We start from the raw sequence: 12,922 nt of genomic DNA, 5'->3' as shown, positions 1-12,922 counted from the left end.
TACATTATGGTCGAGATGCATAGAATATCAAGAATCACGTAAATGATATTTATCGACTGATTAACAAATTAACGGATAGCGTTAGAGTAAACAATGTTGACTAATGGCAACTCACATCCGTCAGTGACAAACAATTCAAGACTCACAAGTATCCGTCCAAGCAACAACCAAAAAGTAATGAATACTTCGCAAGCATCTGCAGAAGTTAAAAACCTTGTTGATTTTGTAAATAAATGTCTTAGAACACATGCAAAGTCTAGAAATAGAGAAATATACTACAGTACGTATACAAATGAGGTACATCAGCAGGTCTATTCTTAACGGTTACCACTTTAGCACGTTTCCGTTATTTTCATTGGTCAAAATTACCACAGAAGACATTCTATAAACAAAACAGTTATTGGTCGCTATCTCTAATTCATAATACAGTGAAAAATTAGGTTAGTAGACATGTCGGTCAAATTCGGATATGTTCGTGCTACCAAACCCAAGCAGATAATACTGAACACAAGCGGATAAAGCTGAACCAGTGCCATCTAGTCAGTAATGAGCTGAACACAAGAATTTTGTATTGACACGTCAGACATATCAACATAACATACAGATTTTATTTTATTAGTCATGTCATTGCGATTGCAGTACAACAGTCAAATCTTGCATCTCGATTCTCAATATATAAAATTGACGTACTCTGTCTCATTCTCAAAGTTAGCATGGCTAAGAGAAGGGCTGTTAAAAGATATCAACCTTTGACAGTTCAGACGGTTAACTTTTTTACATAATTAACAGTCAGGATACGGACAGGTCAGGATTTATCACAATTAGCTCTTTTTGATATGTTAGAATAGGCCTGCAGGGGTATTCAGGACCTATACCCAAGTTACAATGAACCTAAATTTCAATTTAGGTTTACTGAGAATATCATGGGAGCATCAATTCTTCGAACTGGCTAGCCTTCAGTGTTTTAGAAGGTTTCAATTAATAAGTTCTTCATGGATGGATATCAACTTTATTTGGTTTTTTTTCAATTATTAAGAGAATATTTTTATCACCTTCATCTGAAACATCTATATGGAAATTATTATTTCCGCATGAAGATATGAAATCCCTCGTTTGATCCATTCTGTTTTTATTCAATAGTGAGTCTGAATATTGACTCGCCGGTACCACAAGCAGATAGTCAAGCCAAACATGATGTTTTGGGGATTCCTGGTAAAGAAAAAAAACAATCAAAATCATGAATATTATTAATTTTCATTACCATTATAATATAAGTATTGCTGACTTCCATTTCAGCAGATAAACTCAGTTTGATCCAATTATACATAATCCACCTTGTCAACCAATCCCATCCTATTATGGGCAGATAGCAATAACACCAGCCCAACAAACACTTAGCTATGCACAGTTAGGGAAGACTGCCCAAGTCTACCAATAACCACCGCAATATTTCGGCAAGCAGCGTCACAACATCTCATTTAGTGATCAGAAAGTGTACTAATCAGTCATCCATGTTGAATTGCATCCAGTAAAATGTAACTAAAATGTTTCTCAACTTGACCCTCTTAATGATATATTTTTGGTTCATTCGTAAGCTTATATGGGTACTTATTAGTGTTGTAATACATAAATTCTTGCCAGTTTTCCCTGATTTGACAGTGTTTAGTGATGTTATTTCGGAACATGAATCACCTGTCAATGTCGCAGTTGTAAATGTATGTAGGATTTTATTTTGAATACCCCGTCTCCTAAGTCGTACCTGCGTCAAATTCGGAAATCGTTCCAGTACGACTTACGGTTATGCAATGTTAAGTATTTATAAATTATTTTTATTTATTTTTTCAGATCAAAACGGCTTTACAACATGTGGGAGAAGGATTTAGAAAGAAAGAAGCTTTAGAAAATATATGGAGTGGTTTAATGGGTTTTAATGAGGCCAGTAGACATTTTAAAATCCCGAAACCATCCCTGCGGCTTCACCAATTAGGCTTAAATAAATAGGCAAAGTTTGGGAGACTATAGGATTTGACTGAAGATATGGAGAAAGAGCTTTTGTTCTATGTGTTTCTTTTTGTTTCTACCTACCAAAAATGTGGATAGAAATGACGATTTATTGTATGTGAGATTTCTTCTAAGTATTAATTTTTTCAAAGTACGACTTAGGTTACTGGTTCCCAAGTCGTACTGAATGAACTTTTTTTAAGAATCATCTAAATAAGTGTGTGTAAACAAAATTTGATGTTTATATTATTATTGAAATCAATAAAAAACACAATAAAGTACGAAATAATGTGAAGACTCCCAAACGGTCGAAATTACAGCGAGTGTCCCTTAGGGGTACGACTTGAGCAACCTTCCCCTACATCTGTGTTAAACCCACCTACAATGAAGCAGCATCTAATTTTGTTACGAGTGGAGATCACATCGCTGCTCTATATTTTAGTTTAAAATCACTTATACTATTTATATTGTCAGCACCTCAATTATAATTACAATTTGTTAAAATGTTACAACAAATTTAATACCAGTACCTTCAAGGTAAGTATAAAGTTTTCAGTGAGTGTAAACCGATTGTTTCCATTTTGAGTTTGAATAACTGCCCGACATCCGCTGTTTGATGGACAGTGCTTAATAGGAAGAATTGCCTCTTGAAATTTTCCATTTAATATCAAAGCGGTCATGTCAAATTCTGAAAAACAAGAAAGTTGTGGTAAAACAAAAAAAATATACAATAAAATGTTAACAAAACCATCTATATTTTTTGGATTCTATAAAAAATAGATTACAATGTTCACTCCTAAGACTGCGCACCGACAAGATGGCTACTCACTGTAACACACGCAACACAACCGGTAGGTGGATAGAACCATAACGAGAGCCCATTAGAATTTATATTCTATGGGTATGAGGATATGAAGTGGAATAAAGCAGGCGTGCCATTATCGAAGAAATTAAGTGAAGTAAGGTATAAGATACATCAATACAGTCTCCGCATGATAATGTGTGAGGTTAAACAGGAATTACTGTATATCGAAAACGTCTGGTGGTTAAGTCCACCCACCAGTCCTAGTCATTGTGTCGGTGCGTTTCTTAAGCAGAGTATATGAGCCTCCACAAAAAATGTTAGGTAAAAATTTAGAAGACGGAGCCCACTGAAGGAAATTTAGGTCAGTCATAAACATGCGTTGCTATGGACAAAATAATAAAGAGATATTTGTGATACAATTTGTGTAATACATAATTCAAAAAAAATGTCTGACTTCTGCCCTATTAGAAAAATTGCGAGATTGCCCTGTAGGTGTAGGTAAATTACCAGCAGAGCATGTGCTTACGAGGAATTATTAGTCAATCACAAATCCCATTGGGTTTTCACTATGGAACAACATGTCAAATTGCAGATGCTGGATTCGACACATAGCTGTAGCCGGCTCGCACATCACAACTCGCCTCGTGTGCCTTACCGACATAAATCAAATTTTCCGAGAACAGGCGGCCAGTGTTGCATGACACAACCTCGCACATCTATCTAGCGACAGTTGCGCGTAGCCTTCGAAACGTATTGATATTTCAATGCGGCGATCGGCGAGCCGGTATAGGAATGACCAATTCGTATGTGTTTCTTTGTGACTTCGACCCTCCGACTCGGAGCCCGAGAAGGATGCAACATGTCGAATGCAACAGCCAGATGTTTTTTTCAGACGAAACAGTTGCATTCGGTCGATCTGCGAAGCTCCATTTGGCAACACGTGTTATGTTATTTCGTTAAATAACGATGACGTCACATCGACGTATTCGACACGTTTTTAGGCGAGACGAGTTCCAATGTGCGAGCCGACTTAAAGACAGGCACTCTACTATGACTTAGCAATGGGTGCAAAAAATAATATGTAGGTAAAAAGAATCCAATGACATAAAGAGAATTTCTTAATAAATTAAAATAAAACCCATTCATTACCTGGATAATCAGGTTGATAATATTGCACGATAAAGACATATTGACCGGGTAATGGTACTTTGGAGGCGATGTCAATATTCTGTGAGTCATTAAGATATACCAAACCAGTATTGTTGTCAAATATGTTCCATGGTAAAACAGATACTTTCGATTCTGAAGCAGATTCAAACTCCACCTGTAAAGATATATGAATTACAAAAGTGCATCATTCAATAATTGTGCCTGAGATATCTAAAATAATTATAAACCTAGTATTAAGGTTGTTGAATTGACATTCTGGTAAACCCAATAATAATAATTACAAGATAAAAAGAACTTTTGACATGTAATTTCCCAATCCTGATTCAATTATAACATCATTTAGAGTGAAAACAAAACAAAAATTACCTTCTTTGAACCCGGTGCAAGAGAGAACTCAGTCTGGACGCATTTTCCATCTCTGCGTACACACACAGATTGTGGTTTGATATAATCCAAATGCCATTGGTCGAGGGGAATTGCCACCAAAGATTTTATTCCCACAAATGTACCGGGACTACCCTGAAAATCACAAGTTTAATCATTGTTCAGCCAACCTTTTCAAAAAGTACCTATATACTTTGACAACGCATCAAAACATTTTTTTTAGTGTGTAATTAAAATTTTTGTTGAATCATTTTGGAATTATTTACATTGGATAAAAAAAATTACCTGTATAGTTAGACCGATAAAGTTGTCTTGCAGATCGAAAATTTTCACCCGTGAGCTGTCATCTGTAAGAACTTGTCTGCATACCATGGTATAAAGACACTCGTTCAATTTCACCTTGGAATACTCTTGTGCAGTACTGCCGCGGGCAGTGACGCTTATACTGTGGTTACTCTTACCGTGAACGTCCATTGGAGTTACATACTCAACCAATATTACATGTGGACCCGTCTTACTGACAATCATATCCGATAACAATTCTTTTTGGTTTGCATTTATCACTGGTATTTCGGTTAACTTCAATTCTTTCAATTGCTATGAGGAAAAAAAGAAATTCCAATTAATGACTACAAATTAAAACAGAATCCGGGCTTGCTGACCATCACCGATGATTGAAGCCGTTACCTCTGGTGTGAGTAGATGCAATGGATTACATAGGCCGCCTATCACCGCATCCATATTTATTATTATGTGAAACAGGATTCAAACATAACTACTTTGCATGAAAAGTTATTAGCATTTTATTCTTAACATTAGATTGTATCTCATGGACAAAAATTAAAATATTTCATTTGAATGTTTTGGTCAGCCATCTCCTCCTTCAAATATAAAGAAATAAATATCCATATTTTAATTTAGGAATATTTAATATGGTATATACAATTAATACTTAATATTGGATCATTTTAGAACAATATCTCATTTACAGAATGACAATCACACATTTAACTTGAAGTTCATATACTCATATTGGTTTCCATCATATTTATTCATATACTCATATTGGAGGACCATCTTATCAAATAATACTGTTTCACGACGCATTAAAGATCTTTCGATGATGAGAAAGAGTTAATTATTCATCGTCTTGGACTTTGCAGTGAATATGCATTGCAAATGGATGAATCTACAGATGTCGCAGGACTAGCTATACTACTAGTATTTGTTTGTTACACATAATATGATAAAAGTATTGAAAAAGATTTACTCATGTACGCATATTTACATGGACAAACTACAGGAGAAGATAATATGAATATTTCACAAGCATATTGAACCAATGCCATTCTGGATATTTCTAGGTAAGCTAGGTTCAAACATAATATTTGAGTATTTTTAAATCTGTAAGGGTGTGATTGCAATTCTGAAGTGTTATTTAGAGTACATAAATTTAAGTTATTGTGTAAGGGAAATCATACCCTTACAGAAAAATAAATACTCAAAAATTATGTTTGAACTTAGCTTATTCAAAAATAACCAGAATGGACTCGTTTCACTATGCTTGTGAACCACTCATTATTCAACTGTATTAATGATTACATTACAAATAAAGAGATAGCGTCGCTATAGGATTTGTTTCCCGAATAGACCAAATGTCAATTTTACAGGAGACGAAAAACAAATTTCACTGTCGTATATTTTAATATCAGTAGATGTAACAATCATTCTTTCTATACTGTATGATTGCAACATTATCTAAGAATAGATTCCAAGAATAATATACTGGTATAAATCATTAAATGAACAGAAAATGCGTTTTATTTACAAGTACTCACTGTGGATATTCGGGAAATTTTTAGCGCTCTCTCAGAATAATGGATATTCGGGACAAAACATGGACGTTCGGGATTTAAGACCGTAGCGTATTGCTGCACGGCCCACAGATTACTGAGTGGTCAAAAAGTACGCGCCTCAAATGTTATATTTATTTACACGATAATTGTTAATAATTACCTCTACTATTTAAATACTTAATGATCGTAATTACCCAAGTTCGTATGTAATAATAACACGCGGCAATCGCTTTTTTAGGTTTTTTTTTCGGATTAAGTAATAAAATAGTTTTTAAGTAATTAACTATTTTTTTATTGAACGAATATTTCACAAGATTTAAGAATGTACCATTCTAATAATTGAACATACTTACATATTTTTTTTAAATCACTTCTGAGAAAATATATTATAAGGTATCTACTACTTCAATTACTAACCGACGTCACGGTCATTTCTCCAATATTTTATGATGGTACTTACTCGTACTTGCTAACAATTTTATATTAATACTTTTTCCAAAAAAAAAAAAATCTATTTATATATATCTGTATATTATTATATATATATATATTTCTATAATTGACAATTAAACTTATTACAAACCACCAAATAAATATTATATATTTACTATTGTAAGGAACAACAACACAAAATAATAGCATGTATAAATTAATTACCATTGGCTGCTAATATTAGGTAGGTACCAATATCCTAAGTATATAATATCCACCAAATAAATAGTTACTAACATACATATTAAATTAAAATAATAATTATCAGCGCATTCAAAAATAAATAATAGCATCGCCTTTATTTTCATAGAAATACCTAGATTAAAAGTAAAATAAAGACAAACAATGTTTGATTAATAATAATTTGAAATAATAATTATTTTTTACGTCATAGTAGTTGCCGGGTCATACTGTAGAATTCATATAACCGTTGGGATTTTGTGTCATTTATCAAAACAAAATGCAGTTATTTAGGTTGAAATACTCACTTAAACAACTTTATTGTAAGTTCAGGGCGAACTGGTGATGTATCAGCTATGAATGATCTCTTCAAATTTGATGAATTCACTATTAAAACAATAGTAACGTTAAAAACAATATCAATAAGACGAAATTTGAAAGAAGTCTCCAGACGGCGGAAAAATATGAAAGTGGGCGTGATTGTTTTAGAGCTAGACAGCGTGAATGTGGGAGCGAGATGCACGGCGTGAGCGCGGTTTGATTGGCTAAAGTCATATTCGGGAAATAAACACTCAGCCAGAGATATATTTCGACCGAAATTAACTTGGATATTCAGGTACGAATAGTTGGACATTCGGGAGAAAACCACGGAGTAATTGTAACTTAACATGGCGTATTCGGGTTTTTTAAAAAAATATCTCTGTTCCTAGATAAAAATATATTGTTTTTATAAATGATTTCGGTAGAGTTCGATAAAAGAAATTGAACTGCATTAAAATGTCGATTTCGACAAAAATGGATATTCGGGAAACAAATCCTATAGCGACGATAGGTTGGGAGAAGTGTACCTATTGATATTTGTACAGATGGTGTTCAAGCAATGGTAGGAAAGATGAAAGGTCTTTAAATGATTTCTGGGCGAGTTTGTCAGAAGAGTACCCCAATTTTTCAAAACAAGCTATTATTATTTTGCTTCGTTTTCTACACCCTATTTATGCGAAGAGGGATTTTTTTTTATGCTTAAACGAAGTCAAAGTGCAGGAACAGGCTTGTTGCCACACCAGATATTAGAATGGAACTTACCAATATTGTGCCTGATATCACGAAGATATGCAATTCAAGGACTCAAAATCATCAAAGTCATTAAGTGCTTTATTTATTCATATTTTTATGTTTATATTATATTGTAGTTTTTTTTATTTAAAAATAATACTAAATAAAAAAAATGTGTTTTGATAACATTTTTTAAAAAATTTTACTAGTAGGAATTACCCAACCTGTGTTCTGTTAAAAGTTCCGGGTTTGCGAAGTGTTCCATTGCAGATAAAGTTTATATATTATATAGCCAATTTTGGCAAAATTCATGAATGCAAGAATGAAAACCTAACTTAATTAACGTAACAAATAATTCAGTATATCGGCTATTTTCAAAATTTCTTTGCCGCTGGCTTCCTGTAAACTTACAAGAACCGTGCTTAATTTAGACATGAATTTTATCTCAGTACTATACTACCCAAAGAGGTTGGACAGTCTTTAACCCGATCGGCGCGTTAAGTTTCCATACAAAAGATGTGCTGTCCGCGGTAGGTTTTTCGAAATGTTATTCTTCGCTGTATTATAATAAATACGGCAGTTAAAAATTGTGGCTACAACTGTTATCATGCCTAGATACATAAGGATCCAAGTGCCACACTAAAACACATAATGGAGTGTTGAATTTAGCTGTGTTTACTTTAACAAAACTACCGTATTGCTTCGTTCGGATAAGCTCTGTAGCCATTTTCGATGACAAAGCACTCGACTTCAAAACAAGTGCGCCGATGAAGACAATTAATCACTGACTAACTAACACTTAAAAATGCCATAAAAATTATTGAAAATAATAGCTGTTATTGGTGACTTATGAATTATTGTTAATTAGTGTAAGTTCTATTGATGACAAATCCATTAAAATTGCATGGTAGTCACCAGTTTTATTTCGTGGCATAGATTGTGTCAGCATTTTACATGTTTTATGGGCCATTCTAATTTAAGCGTAAAGGTGAGTCCACACTGGTTGAAAATATTATAATAATTTTTTTGTTTTTTTTTTTTAGTGAAACTTGGATTTTGTAGATTACTTTTCAGTTTTATTGAGCATTGTGTTATGTTAGTGATTGTCATTTTATGTTTTGTAAAAAAAAATATTTATTTTTTAAATTGCGTAAATTTTTCCAAGTGCTATAAAAACTTTTTTTTGGGTAAGGTTTTAAAAATTTATAAGCATTAAATTGTACGCGAAGATAATATGTAATATAGTTGAAAAGTCAATATTCCATGATTTATATTTTATACCTACCCGTGTGTGTTTTTTTAGCAAAACTTTATACGTTTTATATATTCCTTCGTAGTAATTCGTAATTTATTGGTAAAACTTGCAATCCAATAATAATATATATTTTTTCATTCCGTGTGGACGCATCTTTACTAAATATTTACGACTTTCAATAATGAGCTCGATTTATGACTTTGAAACAATTAGGGAGACACATGAGTAATAAATGACATAATCCAGAACACAAGTTCAAGTACATTTTTAGAAATATTACGACATATTTCTTTTCGTTTTTTGGTTGTCTTTTTCGTATTCCCGCACATGATGTAAAAATCGCGGTGAATTCAACTTTACACGGTAAATACTCGGCGCACACTCAACTCGAATGAAATATATTTTGTATACCTACTGCGCAACCGCGAAAAATACCGCGTAGATTTGAACTGATGCAATCGTACCGGCGAATCTCGATAGATCGAGGGGGTTCGAAAGATCGATGTTTATGAAATTAAAACAACATATTTTTGAAAAGTTATCGATATGGCGGTACGAACACGAATCAGAGCATTTTTCAATACAAAAATTAATACTATGCGTGAAGTATTTCCTACTGTACCGACATTTCAATTTTCGATATCAACAGTTGCGACATCCGCCCAGTATCAGAGCTTATGTAAAAAACAACATATATCCCATCCGCGGCGATCGGGTTAACATACGACCATATATTTCCGATACAACATTTCACGGTGAAGTGTGATACGGTGAACTGCATACCTACAAATTTCCGGACACGAAAATACATACCTCCTGATTGGTGATAAATTCTTCGATGGCTGATCGCTGACCAATCACTGAGGTGAAGAAACTTCCAGCTCGCACAGAATCAAACGAAGAGATATTTGGAAAACCAAAATGGCGACAAAGCCCCTTCTGACCGACAATGCAAACATTGTCAACATTCTGTGTGAGGATCGTGGCTTCGTAATACGCAGCGGGTATCAGTGAGAAATAATCCTGTTGCGAAAAAAATATTGAGAAATTAATACACAGTTTTTACAATTATTTACTATAATATAGTAGAATAGCCAATACAAAAAATATAATATATATTTACCAGGAACATATTCTTTTCAGTCTTGATGGTAACAAGCCAATTTCCTGGATTCATTACAAGTGAAGACGGTTTGGCTTCTTGAGGATCAGATATTGTGACAAATTGTGGAGTCGAAGTAGGTTTCAGTAGAACTTTAAAGCTGAAAAATATTTTTTATTTCATTAAAAGACAATAAATTTAGAATGAAATATAAAAATTGAATCGAGTCCCAATTATCCGATATATTTCGGATTAACCAACCATAGTCAAAATCTAAAAATATGTTATATAATACCAATTTTAAGAACATACTTCAATGCCAAAAGTGAAAAAATTTGAAATACAATATAAATTTGATTCTGTCTGAAAATATATTTCTCGATAGGTACATAATAGATGTTTTAGTAGTAGTCAATTTAATTTTGTTCAAATGCAATCATTCTTGGTTATTTGAGTTCACAATTATTATGATAATCGGGACTCGACATATATTTTTTTTACATACTTTTGTTCACTTTCGCTTGCATGATCGGGCGTTATGATAATCTTTACAAAAATTGGTTCAGGATTTGGATTCACATAATACATCACCATCCGGTAGACTGACGATTTATATATTTGAACACTTTGGATGATTTCATTCTAGAACATACAAGTTATAATTATTTTTATTAATTATGGTCATTATTTTGTTTACCTACTTATATAAAACCAGTGTTGCATCTTTATTTTTCACAAAATTGTAGTACAAGTTGAAAACAAGTAAAAAGTTGATATTTTTAATAAAAGTATTATTAATTTAATTTAATAAAACACTGTATTGAATTTCCACAAAAAATATATTAAGAACGTGATGTCTGTGGCATATTTTTAGGATTTTCTTTTTTATCTTCTGAGTAGCCTATTGGAATTTTCACAAACAGATTCGATACCTATTCAGAGCAGCTAAATGAAATTTTTTTTTTTTTGAAAGACAACCCACCGCATATTGAACCATTTTTAGGTAATGTTGGTGTTTGCGTAGCACCAAACAATTCTGAAAATGTGATGGATATAGTTAGTTTATTTATTGGAGATGATTTACTTAGCATGATGGTAGAAGAAAGCAATCGATAATGCACACAAAATGAATCCCGAATCAAGAAAATGAAGAAATCTATCAAATGGAAGCCTGTAAATCTTGGTGAGATGAAAAAATTCCTCGGACTAATTTTGCTTATGGGACAAGTTCGAAAAGACACAAGAGATGATTATTGGTCTACTGATCCGAGTATAGAAACACCAATATATTCTAAAACAATGAGTCGTGATCGTTTTAGACAAATTTGGCAATCGTGGCACTTTTCAAATAACGATATCATTACGGATTCCAGCGATCGCCTCGAAAAGATTAGGCCAATTATGACATACCTAATACCGAGGTTTTCTTCGGTTTATAAGCCTCAAAGGGAACTTTCTTTAGATGAAGGTATTATACCGTGGCGGGGAAGACTTGTATTTAAAGTTTATAATGCATCTAAGATAATAAAATACGGTATCCTAGTGCGCATGGTCAGTGAAGCCACTACGGGATACATCTGTAATCTGATCATTTACAGTGGGCAAGGAAGACCACTATTAGACACCATCCAATTGCTTCTTGGTCCGTATTTAAATTTGTGGCATCATGTCTATATGGATAATTATTATAATAGTGTAAAAACCAGTGAAGCACTTTTAGAAAATAAAATTAGGACGTGTGGAACAATGCGAATAAACCGAGGCTTCCCAGAATGTTTTAAACACGTCAATCTTAGTGCAGGACAGAGTATGTTCCGTCGGCGAAAGGATGTATTGTTACAACTCTGGAAATCAAAGAGAGATGTTCGAATGATTTCAACAATACATCCATCTACCATTTTAGAGAGTCACAACATCGATTGGAATACGAGACTACACATTTGGAAACCGCTATGTGTTATAGAATATAATAAATATATGAAAGGGGTTGACCGTGCGGATCAGTATCTCTCTTACTACTCGATCATACGAAGAACAAAAAAATGGACAAAGAGAGTTGTCATGTATTTGTTAAATTGTGCTTTTTTTAATTCTTTTAAAGTTTATAAAGTATTAAATCCGACCAAAAGGCTAACTTACAAATAGTTTTTGCGTAGTATAAGCAAATTTTGGATAGCCAACCATATCGTTGAAACCGACGCAATTTTGGAAGAAGCGGGGCCATCTACATCACGATTACCAAGAAGAGTGGGTAAAAGTGATCATCCTGGTAGGTTATCACTCGATATGAAGAAGCATCGAATGATAAAAATTGTTACAGATGGTAAAAAAAAATACCCACAAAGACAGTGTCGAGTGTGTTCGGTGCACAAAAAGAAAAGTTTGACTAGTTATATGTGTACATTTTGTGACGTCCCCCTACACAGGGGTGAGTGTTTTCATAAATATCATACTTTATCCAAATATTAGAATAATAATTTTTGTGCGGGAATTTATTTATAGTGAATGGAATATTTTTTACGAAACCTTCCTGTAAATATGTGTTTAGCACCATGTACTTATGTTATTTTAAACAATTTGTTCTAAAAAGAAACACAGCACTGAGGAGCAATATATGGTGAGTG

The 12,922-nt window shown here is 33.3% G+C and overlaps 1 protein-coding gene across 2 annotated transcripts in view; it reads right to left on the bottom strand.

The window, feature by feature from the left end:
- Positions 1 to 12,922, bottom strand: part of LanA (laminin subunit alpha) — a 133,823-nt gene that overhangs the window by 58,848 nt on the left and 62,053 nt on the right. For both annotated transcript variants that reach the window (XM_085947598.1, XM_085947607.1), the window contains exons 17-24: positions 10,804 to 10,940; positions 10,320 to 10,458; positions 10,010 to 10,219; positions 4,646 to 4,957; positions 4,343 to 4,495; positions 3,956 to 4,130; positions 2,532 to 2,689; positions 1,053 to 1,209 (exon numbers count right to left, since the gene is read on the bottom strand). In XM_085947598.1, coding sequence (XP_085803724.1) covers positions 1,053 to 1,209; positions 2,532 to 2,689; positions 3,956 to 4,130; positions 4,343 to 4,495; positions 4,646 to 4,957; positions 10,010 to 10,219; positions 10,320 to 10,458; positions 10,804 to 10,940 — 1,441 coding nt within the window. The remainder of the gene's footprint in view (positions 1 to 1,052; positions 1,210 to 2,531; positions 2,690 to 3,955; positions 4,131 to 4,342; positions 4,496 to 4,645; positions 4,958 to 10,009; positions 10,220 to 10,319; positions 10,459 to 10,803; positions 10,941 to 12,922) is intronic.

The sequence above is a fragment of the Rhyacophila brunnea genome, unplaced genomic scaffold (genome assembly GCF_057557595.1).
Source record: "Rhyacophila brunnea isolate RB1 unplaced genomic scaffold, BYU_Rbru_1.0 scaffold_1, whole genome shotgun sequence".
Taxonomy (NCBI): Eukaryota; Metazoa; Arthropoda; class Insecta; order Trichoptera; family Rhyacophilidae; genus Rhyacophila; species Rhyacophila brunnea.
Note: the sequence above shows the minus strand (reverse complement) of the source record. Positions and strands in the feature narration are given on the sequence as shown.